This window comes from Perca flavescens, chromosome 21, assembly GCF_004354835.1.
Source record: "Perca flavescens isolate YP-PL-M2 chromosome 21, PFLA_1.0, whole genome shotgun sequence".
Classification (NCBI taxonomy): domain Eukaryota; kingdom Metazoa; phylum Chordata; class Actinopteri; order Perciformes; family Percidae; genus Perca; species Perca flavescens.
This window is the reverse complement of record NC_041351.1, coordinates 16,732,507-16,747,310: the sequence shown is the minus strand read 5'-3', so window position 1 is coordinate 16,747,310 and position 14,804 is coordinate 16,732,507. Positions and strand designations below refer to the sequence as shown.

At 41.2% G+C, this 14,804-nt stretch overlaps 3 protein-coding genes across 8 annotated transcripts; 2 read left to right on the top strand and 1 right to left on the bottom strand.

Annotated features, from left to right (window-relative positions):
* The first annotated feature begins 318 nt into the window (after positions 1-318).
* Positions 319-4,863, top strand: eme2 (essential meiotic structure-specific endonuclease subunit 2). Of its 4 annotated transcripts, none has more exons than XM_028568660.1 (8): positions 319-1,400; positions 1,932-2,072; positions 2,224-2,307; positions 2,477-2,598; positions 2,753-2,831; positions 3,036-3,151; positions 3,226-3,415; positions 4,362-4,863. In XM_028568660.1, exons 1-8 carry the CDS (start codon positions 921-923, stop codon positions 4,515-4,517), a joined length of 1,368 nt encoding a protein of 455 aa, XP_028424461.1. In that variant the 5' UTR covers positions 319-920; the 3' UTR covers positions 4,518-4,863. The 4 variants fall into 4 exon arrangements, with proteins under 4 accessions (XP_028424461.1, XP_028424460.1, XP_028424462.1 ...); XM_028568659.1 differs by having other exon boundaries at positions 324-1,400; positions 2,221-2,307; XM_028568661.1 differs by having other exon boundaries at positions 636-1,380; positions 1,951-2,072; positions 2,221-2,307.
* A 1-nt stretch (position 4,864) lies between these two features.
* Positions 4,865-11,813, bottom strand: spsb3b (splA/ryanodine receptor domain and SOCS box containing 3b). 2 transcript variants are annotated; one of them, XM_028568664.1, is made up of 8 exons: positions 10,439-11,813; positions 8,807-8,942; positions 7,491-7,671; positions 7,056-7,243; positions 6,814-6,916; positions 6,408-6,533; positions 5,773-6,038; positions 4,865-5,573 (listed from the first exon to the last, which is right to left on the bottom strand). In XM_028568664.1, exons 1-8 carry the CDS (start codon positions 10,477-10,479, stop codon positions 5,481-5,483), a joined length of 1,134 nt encoding a protein of 377 aa, XP_028424465.1. In that variant the 5' UTR covers positions 10,480-11,813; the 3' UTR covers positions 4,865-5,480. The 2 variants fall into 2 exon arrangements, with proteins under 2 accessions (XP_028424465.1, XP_028424464.1); XM_028568663.1 differs by having other exon boundaries at positions 4,865-6,038.
* On the top strand, positions 10,901-14,799 carry nubp2 (nucleotide binding protein 2 (MinD homolog, E. coli)). 2 transcript variants are annotated; one of them, XM_028568666.1, is made up of 7 exons: positions 10,901-11,007; positions 11,533-11,648; positions 12,207-12,405; positions 12,982-13,136; positions 13,421-13,531; positions 13,708-13,777; positions 14,197-14,799. In XM_028568666.1, exons 1-7 carry the CDS (start codon positions 10,974-10,976, stop codon positions 14,334-14,336), a joined length of 825 nt encoding a protein of 274 aa, XP_028424467.1. In that variant the 5' UTR covers positions 10,901-10,973; the 3' UTR covers positions 14,337-14,799. The 2 variants fall into 2 exon arrangements, with proteins under 2 accessions (XP_028424467.1, XP_028424466.1); XM_028568665.1 differs by lacking the exon at positions 10,901-11,007 and adding an exon at positions 11,181-11,413.
* The last annotated feature ends 5 nt before the right edge of the window (positions 14,800-14,804 follow it).

The following is a 14,804-nucleotide window of genomic DNA, read 5'->3' as shown; positions in this document are numbered from 1 at the left end:
ATATTCGATTATTTTCTTTACTAAACATTGAAGAAAAAGTAAAAGTTGAATAATAAAATAAATGTCTAAATATTATTATAATTATAGAGAAAGAAAAAATCTGGAAGGAAAATGTAAATATAAAAGAAATATGTTCTTTCAATACATCGACATATTTGTGAATTTCCCATTAAGTCATAACATGTATGATATAATAATTCAGTTGTTTCAAAATAGTCAAAATACATTATATAATCTCAATTAAATTACAACTAAATAAAAAATCTGTTTGTGTTCAGATTTACAAAGTGCAAATGATATGTATGCTTGTATGTAAGCATATGTTTTATCAAATTCATTTTGGATGCAACATTAACATCCCTGATATAGCATTTGCTTACCTTTTGATCCCCCACCCCCAGCTAGTAGTCTAATTGTTTAAACACCAACTGCAGGCCTGTTACCTCAATATCTGCATATTCAAATTTTCGTTTTTTTCATCTCTCTCTCCCGCCTTATGTGTTTCTAATATATTCTACTGCGTAATGTGTAATGACACAAAGTAGGCTACAGCAACAACTTTAGTTTTAGGATTTTTACCATCCATCCCACCCATTCAGGCAGTGTTTAATCAGCGAGTCCTGAGATTTAATCCAATAAAACCAATATGCCATAAACTGTGGTGTCTGTCTGCCTTCTGCAGTTACTAATTAAAGACATCTAATCTACTATGTGGTCGGGTTTATTCGAGAAAAAGTCCCCTCTGTTTCCAGGGTGGTATAATTGCTAATAGCCTAGGGCCTACTGTATAAATGTAATAGCCTATGGCTAGCGCGTTTTTTGTATCTTTTGTCCCTCTGCGGACACCATCGAGGTGATACAACATTGCTGTTTCATGTGTTGTGTAAATAATGCATTCAAGGAGTCGTTAAACATATGAAATGTCTGCGTTGCGTAGAGCAAAAACATGGGAAATATCTGAATCTGAGGAAAGCGACGCTGAGACAATCCCCGACTTAAACCGCGATGAGAGCGGTCAAATATTAATAACAGTCAGCACAGACTTAACAGATGATCAGAGTTCAGACCACAAGTGCAAAACCCTCCCATCGTCACCCACAAAAACTGAGTCCAGTCAAACTTCTGCTTTGTCTCCCCCGCGATCGGATGGATGTGGCACACCAAGCCCTGCAAGAAAACGCCGCACCAAGGAGGAGATAGAGGCGGACAGACAGGCTGCCAGGGAGAGGAAGGAGGCGAGAGACAGGCAGAGAGCAGCAAGAGCCCGGGAGAAAGAGGACAGGAGACAGGAGCAGCAGAGGAGGAGAGAGGCAGCGGAGAACCTCAAGAGTCTCCGGCCAGAGAACTGCCTCAGGTGTCTGACTGTCTGCATAGATCCAGGTACACCATGCTGCCTTCAGGTGCTGTCGGAAACTTTTCTTTCTATCGCCTACAGCTTGTAAACAGTTAGGGAAATACTAATAGATGCTACAAAATACAGTAGTTCATTGCAGTTAAAATCATAATATTTTGATATAGATATTTTAATGTAAAAAATATTAAATGCTATTATTTTTCCATTGATTCTTTAATGTTAACAACGTTGACAAAGTAAAAAAAAATTAGCTGGAAGGCAGTCCGTTTTTAGTATATAAATGTATTGGGGGAAATGTGCTTTATTATTGGAGTTTCTGGTGTTGTTTTTGTATCCCAATTAAGTGCATTTAGTTTATTTTAGTTTACAGTCTTAGTTTTGGATGACATCTGTGATATTTTTATTTAAATAATAAATATACACACCTACTGGCTAATATATTAATTAAAACTTTAGGTAATGACAATTGCATGCATGCCAATTTGTATTTACAAGTTTTAAAGTCTGTGTCAACCAGGTTATGATTTCCATAAAGAGGACAATAGACTAAAAGGCTGCATATGCATACATCTGGAAGACTGTGTGCTTTTCTCCAGCTCTTCTGCAACAGGATGGCTCAGACATCTTGCTGGACACCCTGACTACATTTGAGTGGAGGTTTAGCATTGAGAGCCAGCAGCTCCCTCACAGCATCACCTGGACCAGAGACTTAATTCAGGTAGGCATCTCACGCCTCTCCTAACATAATAAACATAAACATTTGAATTGATTGTGATATTTTGGCTGCATTCATTTGCTGTATTTTTACTTACATACTCTTACTTTTTCTACTTTCTCCAGTGGGATCATTACTGTTTTGTTTTTAGCAGGGAGTTGGCTCGGTGGAGGAGGAGCAAGTGGTTTTGGTGCTGGGTCTGACGGACTTCATGGACATGGTGATCTCTGGGAAGAAAGTAAGCAACCTTTTAAAGTTGTAATAAATTAACTTTGATGGCAGTCTACACAATGAATTCTTTGTTGTTGTGATTGTGACCTCAGGTAGGCCTCAGGCTTTGTTGCATGTTTTCAGTGTCCATGCTGCACCCTGGTGCACTCCTCTTTGTTACTTTGTTGCCAGTGCAGATGCTAGACAGTGAAGGAGAGGAGACAAGGATGGGGTCTTTCCTCAGTCCAATTTTGGAGTGTCTCAACCGGGAAGCCAAGAAGGTCACTCTCTTAGTGTCAGACTCTCAGACAGATAACAGGTTAGTGTATGTGTCCATAAATGTGGCTTCTGATAGACAAATATCTCAGTTACCTTCTTATTTATTTAACTGAATTAATCTTTGGTGAGATGACACTGACACATTGGCTTTCATGTACACACTCTGACCTGACTTTGGGTTTACTTACCAACAGGACCGATGCTTATGGTGTGCATTTACTAGATGAGACGCTGCAATCCAAATTGGGGATGGAGAACTTGGATGTGGAGGAGGTCAGTTTACTTTGAATCCGATACTTAGTTGATCTTGCATGCTCTTTTTGTAGATGTTTTGCCACTTAATTGTATATTTCAGAAGAAAACAGATTGCTAAACACTGTACATACCTGACATACATACAGTACATGTTCACGATGAGTTTCGAATCAAGTACAGGAGATGAGGGGTTTCTTTGGTACTGTCTCCATTTCTCTCCAGGTCCTTGTGTATCTGCAGCTCTGCAAGAATATCTCACTGGTCTTCCTGCAGGGCTGGCAGGAGGTCACTAACCACGTGTGTGCCGTCACCAAGGCCTTATCAAAACGCCCTTTTAAGTATGCAGCCACTCCAGTCATTGTCACATTAATAGACAAGGAAAATGTATGTCACTTATAAGATGTCCTTCCAGACTGCTGACAGAGCAGGCAGAGCTGCCCTTCTGTGTGGACGGTTCATGGGCCAGCGGGGTTCGCGTGGAGAGGGACGGCTTGGGACTGATCCAGGTCTGGAGCAGGCAGATTCAGCAGCTGAACAGAGTCAGCCCTGCTGTGGCCTCCACTGTGACTGCTGCCTACCCGTCTCCTCAGCTGCTGCTGCAGGTACACCCAAGTGCGCTTCAGTATGGTCTTGTAGAGCTCAGTGCATAGAGGCTGGTGCCACCACAAGCAGGGTTGTGGCCTGGATGCCCACTGTGAGGCAACTGAGGCATTTTGGATAAATCACAGGAACTACACTGCTTTTTATTACTTTTAGGAGGTATACAAATCAACCTAGACAATATACAGTATATTTGACATTAATGGTATAAAAAGTGAGATTTCAATGTATTCTCCGATTATAAAGCAGGTCGAGGTGCTATATAAATACTGTGAGTATAGAAAACACTCAATCCACAGAGAAATGCACACAGCCTGTATTCAGACACGGTTCTTTTAAACAAGCCGTCAGGACTTCTGTACGGTTGTGATGTCACAACAATACTACATAATAGGTAGAAAGTGCCGCTACAGTGACATTACAGTCATTCCTGGCTGCAATGATGCTGCAGAGATGCAGATGTGGAAGACCCAAAAACGCTGACCAATCAGCGCAGACTAGGCTTTTTTGGGAGGGGGGCTTAAAGAGACAGGCGCTAAACAGAGTGTTTCAGAAAGAGGGTGAATACAGCTATATTCAGACAGACATTATGAGAACAATAATGTGTTTTTTAAGCATGTAAACATGTTCTAGTAGAGACCGAAAATACAATTATGAACCTGAAAATGAGCATGACATGGAACCTTTAACTGGTGGGTTTTTGAAAGGATTTAAAGCTTTAGTGCGTAACTTTTTTGATATCAATGAATGTCTGTTACATTCAAGCCATTGCCAAATGAGTTGCTACAAAGCTAATTAAGACTATCAAAAGTCAAATAATATATGTTAATACATAAAACACACAATGTGTTCAAGACATAAAACATTGCCACATTTTTGTGTCCTGAAAGAACATTCACAAAAACAAAATTATCTGTTTTCTATTTTTTTTTTTTTTTTTTTTTTTAGGCGTACCAGAGTTTAGGGTCAGAGGAGGACAGAAAGGGTCTGCTGGCTGCTCTCTTGGTGAAAAGTGGAGGTAAAGAGAGACGTATAGGACCGGAGATATCAGCCAGAGTTTATCGCTGCTTCACAGCCCAGAACCCCCAGCTGGTCCTGGACTGACCTGTCCACTTGAGGACCAGATGGACGGACGTCAGCGAGGATTAATCTGGTCTCTAATGACACTTTGTCACCACTTGGTTTCTAATGTGTTAATAATGATGTTTACAACCTTAAACTATGCCTTAGATATCATGTTTACCTTCCAGTAAAGCACTATTTATAACCATCTGAACTTCAACAGATTTGAGGAATAGAATATATTTAGTAAAATAAGGAATTATTTGATGTGTATTATTTTATTCTGTTTGTGTAAATGCAAGCTGTATTGTCGAAGGGACCTTTGTGAACTCTGTGATTTATTTTTGTTTATGTGTGAAATGGCTTATAAAAATGAGCTGCAGCAGAACTTTTCATTTTTGTTTTATTTTAGAGAATTTCCTGAGTAAGAAAGTTAACAAACAAACTGTAAATAGAAAAACAAATCCTCTGGTGAGCAAGAACACCACCACTGTTGATATTCAAGCCAAATGCTGATTACAAAACACATTTACAAAAAGTCTTTTCCACAGTATCAAAAAAGCAACTCCTTCCCCCCTGGAGTCTGTCCCTGAGAATAACAAGTGTATACTTTCACAAGATTTCCAGTGTGTTTTTTTTTTGTCAAAGTCTAATCTGGCAAACATTAGTCCTTCCAAACAGTAACTGGCATATCATTATAATTATTATTATTATTGTTATCATTAACCCCATGATAGAAATTGGCTAAAATACAAATGAATGACCCAGATGTCACTCTAAAATCTCAACTTCGTTAAATGTCTCATACGCTACACACTCACTCCCTTCTCCCCATTCAATGACAAAGTTGTTTGAATGTCACACACACTTGCTAAATAAAAAACAAGAAACAATCCACGCCAAATGTAGATTAAGAAAAAAAAATGGCTAAAAGATGAGATTGCTCTTCTTGATTTCCAACAGGAGATGTTGATGGCAATGGTAGAATAGCTGTGTGCCAAACACTTACAAATACCTTTTGACTACTAGGTCATGTCCAGCGGCTTCTTTTGCATCGGTAATCCTCCGGCTCAGAGCAGCAGCTGTCGTAGTCGCTGCTGGGAGGAGTTGGAGGACAGTGGCAAGTGCAGGGTTGAGATTGAGGGGACATGTGACAGGGACACTGGTATGGGACTGTGTCGAGAAACGGGCTGGTGCAGGGGCTCGGGGAGGCGCAGGCACTCAGGGTGGAGGCTGGGCTCGGGATGGGGCTGGAAGGCAGGCTCATCTCCTCGTAGAAATCCTCAAGCAATTCCTCGTGCTGCTCCGAGGCTTCAGGGCTGCTGCTGAGGGTGAAGACCCAGCCCAGCTGTAACTGCAGGAGGGTGCGCAGGCCTGGGGGCAGCTCTATAGCATTTAGTACATTGGGGCAGCAGGGCAACATTTGGCGGAGCTGGGCACAGCAAAGGTACTGCAGGGAGGTGGGTGTATAGCAGGCACGGATAATCTTCATACTGCTTTTAGCTGCTGTGGAGCACACCATGGGGTAGAACTTCTTGTTCTGCAGCCTAGTGGCAGCAACACCTGTTGTAGCAGGAGAGAAAAACAGAATCGGAGGTGAAGGGATTTAGGATTAAAGCCCAGTTCAGACCAAAGATTTGCGATGAGAAGAGTTGAAACTTGCAACTGCTTGCGACGCGCCAGTCTCCAACGTTCTGATACCTTCCACTGGCGACTTGACAAGCTGAGTCGCAGGCTGCTTGAGTCGAGCCGAGACGGGCCAGTTCAGACCGCTGCGACTTTTCCCAGCAACATTCTAAAACCGTTTTGTCTCGTGGCAAATCTTTGGCCTAAACTGGGCTTAAGAGCCACTTGGCAGTTATAACTAAAATGCTGTTTTCTCGTGTTTTATGTAGCTAAGAAGACCTGCTTGAATTACAGCTATACACGCACCTAAACAGTGTCGATTCTTGTAGAAGGTCAGGGTACCATGCCAGGTGTCCAGGTGCACTCCTATGATGGAGCCCTGGCCAAACCGAGAGGAGAACTTCACATTGTCCCCTTTGTGCTGGAGGAAACCTTTGAATAGATATAGATAAAAACCAGTTTAGGGGTCCCCACTAAAGAGGGGACATGTCTCTTTGGTAGAACTGCTTCAACAACATCTGAAATGTGACAAGACTCCCACCTGGACAAGCACCTCAAAATTGTACTTAAGCTCAGTACTTAAATACCAGTCTACCAAGCTGATGTGTGGGGAGCGTCTGGCGCCGTAAGGCTGCCGTGCATCACCCAGGTGGGTGCTACACATTGGTGGTGGTAGAGAGTAGTATTAATCCCAGTATTTGGACCCTCTAACCTGTGTAAGAGAGCCCCCAACTGTTCTCATCGTGGCCCAGCAGGCTGCCAAAGCTGAATTTGAACTTTTCCAGGTCCAACTCTGAAGTTCCAATTCCCACCATCTACACCGACAAAACAGTAAAAAAAAAAAAAACAGGATCAAAACAGGTGAAGTACTTCTAGCTTTTCATTTGATGATAGTTTGCAGTGATTCTCAACATCCAAACAGAGATTTAGAAACATCTTCAGGCTGCTACCCACCATATCGGTTCCATAGACAGGAGAGGTCATCTTGACTTCCCAGAAGTGTTGGCCGTCTGAGAGCTCCTTGGTGCCGCGGATGGCAGCTGTGCCGCAGCTGTAGTCAGAGTGAAAACTCACCTTCCTTTTGTTGCAGCTGAGGAAGGCTCCGGAAGACTTGTAGTGCTCGTCCCACTCCCAGTCAAAACCTGGGAACACAAACACATGAACGTTATGATTTTATACTTTGAAATATTTGAACAACTCTTGGATGAATTGGAATATGAAGTAATGTGCTCACAAAAGCCAATTATAGAATGTGTAATATACTGTCATATTACTGTGAAAGCCTTGCATTAGTCCGGCCAGCTTCAACACTACACTTGTGCCAATTTACATAGTGTACACTGCTGTATTTATATGGTGTATTACTGTATTCATCAGCTTTTTACTCACCCTCATCCTCCTCCCCACAGAGGCAGTCACTGGTGACACAGAAGCCCGGGCCGAGCTCTTTCTGTCGGTCACACTGGCAGAAAGACTCCCCTATCACCGGTACTTTGCTGGGCAGGGCCACCGCCTCAGATATGGCCTGAGAACTCTCCAGGTAATCCACCTCAGACTCCACGCCGCTGATCTGTTTGACACAAACAGCATCTTGTAAGTTCGTAGACGTGGCCATGGTCCAGGGATGTTGACTTGAAAGCCGGGAAAGGTAATAGATCCAGTGGAGAGAGCCTGAGAATTGTATTCAATGTTTTCTAATTTCCACTGAAAGCCCTGATGCCCTTTTTGTAAAGACGAGCCTTTTGGTAGCGGTAAGGTTTTGCTATCTTGCACTCAACGATCCAAAGAGCCAAATGAGAGTCATAATTCAAAGCCTCAACAAGTTTTTTTCCCTTCAAAGCGGTTCATGGTACCTATTGGTTACAGAAGTCATGTGTGCTAGTAAGTAAAATTAGACCCCTTCCAAAAATACTGAGCCTCCTATCCTTACCTTTGGAGACCATGTCTTACACACAGCCATTTCAGACAGGGGACAGTGCCAGTGGAAAACTACTGGTACTCGGGTAGAAATATTATCTGTCATATGCGGTCACACCCAGGGGTGTAGTGCAGTTCAAGTGAGGAAATTGGAAGATCCAATTATTACTTAAGCTTATGTCATGAAGAGAGACAATAAAAACAAATGGAAAAGTCAAATTGCCATATTGACATTTGAGGTGTGTTGATAGATGTCAACCCCTGCATTGAGTAACATGCAATAAAACATTTCACCTTAAAAGTTGCCGGTAGCTGCCGGTGTTGTGTCAAGCTCTGGATCCCTGCCGAGAATTGCATTCACAAGGCAAAATAATGTTTTTTAAGTCAAAGTACTGCTTAAAAACTAAACAAACTTCTTTGTCATGTTCATCAATGATGATAAATGAGCTGAAGTGTGAAATTTTTGAACAATTAAGGGTCATCAATGTTTAATTAGACTCAGTAGTAGTAGCATTTCCTTGCTTCCCGAGTGGATTCTTGGCAGGAATGCGAAACTCAGCACGACACTGGTACTTAACACAAATAGCAGTACACCGCTGATCACACCATACCTGTTCTGATGTCAAAAACTTTTTTTATCCTCTAACATCAAACAGTGATGCTTGTTAGAGTCTCTTTATCCAAAAAATACACTTCATCTAGATATTTCCCTTTAAAATTCAACATTTTCCAATCTACACTTTGCTCCACTTTTCTTTGGTTCCACCCCACAAACCTTAAAGTCTCACCTGTGTCGTCGTCTGGCCTTCCCATTCCTCCCTGTCCCTCGTCTGGATCACTGCCATAACATCTGTCTCTTGCCGTGTTTCGCTCCAGGCCAAATGCCGAGCCCGGCCGTTCCTGCTTCTTCTCAGCATGGCAACTCTGTGGACAGCAGACCCAACACTTGTACAACCAGCTGTCATGTGCACAGTAGGCCATGTACTACTTTTTATTTATTTATGTCAAGTAAGGTCAGTGTTGAACTCCTTGTTCACAGTTTATTTGTTTGTTGAGGTCAGGAAGAGAGACAGTAATAGCCTGTTTCTGATAGAAGAGGGCTTTCTGGGAATTAAAAACATACCGATTCAGCTGAATAGGAGTTTAACTGCAAAATGAGGTCTTAAATTAATGAACAAATATCGAAATAAACCAATGATGAGAGTATATCATCTTAAGTTGGTTGCATTTGGTTTCAAAATTGAAAGATGGTAGCTTATGTGGTTTGAATAATAAATTGCAGAGTGGAATGAGTTTTTTTCTTGTATTTCCAACTCAGCTTGCTTCTCCAATGTCTCACAAACTTGTTGGACAACTGAAATGAGGTCAATTGGTAATTATAAAGGGCAAACATTTGCTCTTTTCTCAGTTCAACACAAAGACTGTATAAAACAGGTTCAACAGTGTGTTCACTAACCTTTTCTCTAAGAAAAATGACAATGTGTGAGATAGCTACCACTTTTGAGGAACCTTTAGGGGAAATTTAGGTGGAAGTTTGATCCAGTGTCACAAAGAGAACAATTAAAGTATAATAATAACAAACATGGAAAACAATCAAAGAAGTTGATGCAATTTCAATGACCCAAACATTATTGGCATTCTGCCTCTATCCAGTTTGTATTCATGCAGTATGTAATGACACAAGCATAATTCTTAGTTAGATATTTTTTAGTAACGTCACCCTTCATGGGTCCAAATGTATTGACCAATAACAGAACTGATTAATATGTTTGCTTTTAAAAGAAATTGTATCTATGTTGAACTGTTTTCCACCTTCAATATCATGATAACATAGTTTACACTTCCAACCTCAACAAGAGACAACATATTTACTAAACGCTGTACCTAAACCTGATAGCATGTCTTGGTTTATGCCAACGCTGAACACAGCAGCTGATGACTGCTTTGCAAGCAGGTGCAGGAGATAACTGCCAATAATTTAGATTAGTTAGACTGCAGATAGTCTCACTTTAATTGGGCCTTACCCTACATACAGTAAATGCATCATCTGGGCAACCCAGTCGAGACAAACTACAGTAGCCTACCTATGTCACCCAATGTTCTGCCTGGCAGTAGGACAGTGACAGTGACGTGAATGATTGCATGTTTCCGATATTCACTGAAAAGCGCACCACTGTCCATGTCCTGCCCAGACTTTCTATTCAAATACAGCAGAAGCTCATTCCGTCCTTTAGTGATCCACTTCAGAAAACCTGTTTACTAATAGCATCAGCTCCATGTTTAAATCTCAGCACATACTGCATGTATTTTCAGTTAAACTACAGCCGACGTTTTGCTGTGTTGCTGCATCTTTATCTTAACTAAGTTAGTAAACTCAGTGAACCACATTATCTCAATTTTAACAGCAGTTAAGCTCTTACCTTACAGTAGTCGTCCTATACACGGTCTTGCAGTGGCTCATTTGAAAATGCCAGTGTGCTTCTACTGTATGTCCGACCTTGTGACAGGTGCAGTTTACACTCTGTCCCACTTCGTAGCAAGCTAGACGTAAACATTACTTCTCCACGCCCTTATCGTGTGCCGATTGGATAAGAGACTCAAGTGGGGGAGGAGTTATCTTTTTTAGTTACCTTTACCAAGAGTCGTTGGCTGGCCTTTGTGCAAATTATAGTATAATGTGTGGTCTGCTTACTTGATAAAATAACGAGCCCATCATGTACTTAAAATCACAAGTAGTCATCTTAGTTAAAAGTCGAAGACAAGTAAAACGGTTCACTAAACACAATAATCCCGTTTGACCATAGACTGGTTTATTTGTGCGATTTAATGCGCCATATGGTGCGCAGCGGCATATTATTGGTGGCGTTGGAAAAGAGGCGGGACTTAAATGTAGCATGCGCTGTGTGATTGGCTAGGTGGCGCATGACGATGTACGGAAGTAATTGAGCTCTGTGCATGTGTCAATTCAAAAATATGGAACAAAATAATGGTAAGTCTAGTTACCGGTCATATAATAATATATAATAAGCTATGTTCCTATTTTTAGCTCGTCCATCCGTCACGTTACACGAACTGTTTCGTCGTTGTTTAGAGATGGCCCCTGTCAGAAACTGCGTGTTTTTAAAAAGGTATTCAATTTAAAGCTTAACTGACGCCTTGGCTGGCTAGCGGAAGCTAATTGGAAATCAGCTCAAGTTTTAACGTTACTTATTGCTAAAGCTTTCAATATCAGTGCTGAGGTTTTTATACCCTCGGGAAATGTAAAGTTACTATTACATAGATAATAATGTTTAACAATATTCCAAACACACTAGGTCTACCAAGTTACGTTAAACGTGTGACCTCGGCTGATCAAACGTGGCCGCCTTCCCTAACTGCGACATTTCTCTCTGACCGTAGGTTCGGATTACTTTGACAGTTCAGATGACCTACTTTCGTGACATAAACGGTTACTGACGAAACTCTAGAAATGAACTGCTGAACTAAACAGTTTTCTTTCTCCTTTTCATATGAGACGGGAACTTGGCCCAGGTCCGGCATGTTGTGTTGGTCCTGTCAGGGAAGGGTGGTGTCGGGAAGAGCACCATCACCACAGAGTTAGCACTGGCTCTCAGGCACGCAGGCAAAAAGGTGAGTTCAAAGACCAGCAGAACACGGAGTGTCAGTATATATGCTGACATGCTGTTATTCTATTTAAAACACACGAGGAGCCTTTAAGGAGACGTGGTTGCGATTCATGTAAAAAAAAAAACATTACTACGGTAAATAGACCTTTTTCACGACGGACATGTTGACATGTCATAGTAGGAAAAGCACAGGTGTATTCAAAACCATGAATGATGGCTGCATTCCACTTAGGAGAGGCCCTGGTATTGTTCATGCTGACTCACTGAAATAGCTTACTGGGACACTTGATGGAATTGAGCCATCGTTAAGGTTATCAATTTCAGCTGTGCTTTTCCTACTATGACAAGTCAAAATGTCTGCTGGGATAAAGATCCATATAATGTATTAAATAGTTCACATGTTGCTTATCACTAAGCGATTGCAATCATTGTCATTCTTACTTTTAGTATTTATCAGTTATGTTTCTTTCTGTACACAATACCTTACTTGTGTTCTCACAGATGTTGAGAAATGAGCAACATTAAGTAAATTGTCTAATTCATAAAACAATGTGTTCATCAGGTTGGCATCCTGGACGTTGACCTGTGTGGGCCTAGTATCCCCCGCATGCTGAGTGTGGGCCGGCCTGACGTGCACCAGTGTGACTCAGGATGGGTGCCGGTCTACACTGATGCGGAGAAGAGCCTCGCACTTATGTCCATCGGCTTCCTGCTGGAGGACCCAGATGAAGCAGTGGTGTGGAGGGGGCCAAAGAAAACGGGTAAGCTACTCTGCCGCTGTACTTGTCTGTGACACTGTTTAATAGACCTATCATGTGGGCACAGAACTTATTTTAAGGGTCTGTACCAGTATATTTTAACATGATTGTTTTTTTTTTTGATGGAATTACACACCAGTAAAATATTATAATATCATCATGATATTCTGGTTGTCTGCTAGGGCTGCTCCATTATGGAAAGAATCATAATCACAATTATTTTGGTCAATATTGAAATCACGATTATTTTACACCATTACTCAATGACTTTTGGAAAGACGATGTAGTTTATTGAATTTAAAAAACAACAACAGTGAAGCAGTTAAACAAATCAACAGTGAAAACACCTTGAACTCTGAAATTTCCCCTTTGCAAAAGTAATGTGCAAAATAATCGTTTTTCTCCATTACTCTGCTTTTGGGATCGTTAATAGAAATCGTAATCATGATTAAAAAATGGATTAATTGCACAGCGCTATTGTCTGCTTTAACATCTATGTCTCAACTTAAACCAGTGAACACTTGGACTCCCTGTCTTCTGCCCAATATCTTCTCTGTCTCTGACTGTCCTGTCCCACAGCTATGATTGCCCAGTTTGTGTCGGATGTAGCATGGGGAGAGCTGGATGTGCTGCTGGTGGACACACCGCCAGGGACTTCTGACGAGCATTTGGCTGTATTGGAGAACCTTAAAAAACACAAAGTGGATGGAGCCGTTTTGGTCACCACACCTCAGGTACCCACTAGTCTGGAGAGACCTTACTGTCAAAAACAAAGGAGCTGCAGGACTAACTTACACTAACAAATGTAGCTCTGGCTGTTGAACTTATCAGCAATATAAGTATATGGTCCTGCATGTGTGTGTTTTCAAGCAAGGTGAAAAAGGAAATTGACCAGCACAGTGAGCTCCTTTTTACTGTACCATAGATAATACTGTATGTACTGTAGTGTAGACTGGACCCTAACCAGTTGCATGACATCCAGTGACAGTTGTTGTTACTGGTCTTGTATTGGCAACAGGCCGTATCCACGGGGGATGTGAGGAGAGAGATCACCTTCTGTAAGAAGACAGGTGTTCAGATCCTGGGCATCATCGAGAACATGAGTGGATTTGTTTGTCCACACTGCTCAGTATGTAAAGTGATACAATTTTATTCATGAAACACTTTTCTAATGTAATTGTTGTTGCAGTAATGTGCATCCCAGTATGGAACACTATGTACGATATAAAGGTAAACTGCAAATCAATCGCTGTAGTGCTGTCAAAGTTCAATATATATCCATTAACACATACTCTTTCTTTTCAGGAGTGCAGCAATATATTCTCAAAAGGTGGTGGTGAAGAGTTGGCCAAGCTGACTGGATCAGTTTTCCTAGGTAAGATCAGTGGGATTGAATCACATGTAACGTTAGCTTCCAGCCACAAGGTGTCACAACACACTGTGACTGCACATTACTCCTCACCCACCATTCATGATTTAGGAGGCATTTTGCATCGCTGCTAAAATGGTCGATCCAGATTTCAGCGTAGCAGGTTTAAAATACTTCAGCGAATGCATGATTCATACTTATCTATTTATTCTTGATCAAATTAATAGATCATTTAATGGTTTTCCCTGGAAGATCAATCTCTTGAGTAATGATTGCTTCTCAGTATAGATTTTCATTAAGTTGTTACTTGCGTGTTACTTTCAAGCATCACATAGCTGTGAATCCACTTTTAGCAGTGCTGTGAAACTACAGCAGTGATCTTAACTGGTTAAGATCAGTAATCAACTAGGTCTATTCTGTTTCAGGTTGCGTGCCCTTGGATCCTCTGCTCAGCACGTGTATAGAGGAAGGCAAAGACTTCATGCAGTCATTTCCCGACAGCGCCACCTTCAGTGCCATCAGCAGCATTTCTCAGACTCTGCTCAACAGCCTCCAAACATCTTGAGCCATGAAATGTATTTGCTAAAAGTCTGTATTTTGCTAACACACTATTTTAGCACAGTCTCTGTAAAAAGTAGCCTAATGTTTAATGCAGACATATTAGTCATTGTGCAGATGTAATGATTTCTATGTTGCATTTTTGTCCTGTACAGTTGAACACTATAAAAATATTAACGGATTTATCGTTTATACCTTAAACATAAAACCATCTGCCAGCAGTACAATGCAGGCTTTGTGTGCAGTTATCTTCCAGTGCTGTAGGTGTAATTCTTGAAGGGTTAACCAGTGAAGATTACCAGCTCTTGCTGCAGAGTGAAACAGAAGACATGAATCCTGTAAAAAAAAAAATAAAACTCTGCTAATCTGTTATGCAGCTAGACAATTTTGTAATAAAGAAATGCCAAGTCATGTCTCTATAGAAGACTTGCATGTCACAGTAAAATAAATGGTACTGTGTTTGAAAGCCAGTCAA

Coding starts and splice junctions, on each gene's coding strand:
- eme2 (XM_028568659.1), top strand. CDS start 921: ATGTCTGCGTTGCGTAGAGCAAAAACATGGGAAATATCTGAATCTGAG. Junction 2,599..2,752: donor GACTCTCAGACAGATAACAG/GTTAGTGTATGT, acceptor ACTTACCAACAG/GACCGATGCTTATGGTGTGC. Junction 3,416..4,361: donor CTCCTCAGCTGCTGCTGCAG/GTACACCCAAGT, acceptor TTTTTTTTTTAG/GCGTACCAGAGTTTAGGGTC.
- spsb3b (XM_028568663.1), bottom strand. CDS start 10,479: ATGAGCCACTGCAAGACCGTGTATAGGACGACTACTGTAAG. Junction 6,917..7,055: donor CTGTCTATGGAACCGATATG/GTGGGTAGCAGC, acceptor TTGTCGGTGTAG/ATGGTGGGAATTGGAACTTC. Junction 6,039..6,407: donor CAAGAATCGACACTGTTTAG/GTGCGTGTATAG, acceptor CTGCTACAACAG/GTGTTGCTGCCACTAGGCTG.
- nubp2 (XM_028568665.1), top strand. CDS start 11,305: ATGTTTAACAATATTCCAAACACACTAGGTCTACCAAGTTACGTTAAA. Junction 11,649..12,206: donor TCAGGCACGCAGGCAAAAAG/GTGAGTTCAAAG, acceptor TGTGTTCATCAG/GTTGGCATCCTGGACGTTGA. Junction 13,778..14,196: donor GACTGGATCAGTTTTCCTAG/GTAAGATCAGTG, acceptor ATTCTGTTTCAG/GTTGCGTGCCCTTGGATCCT.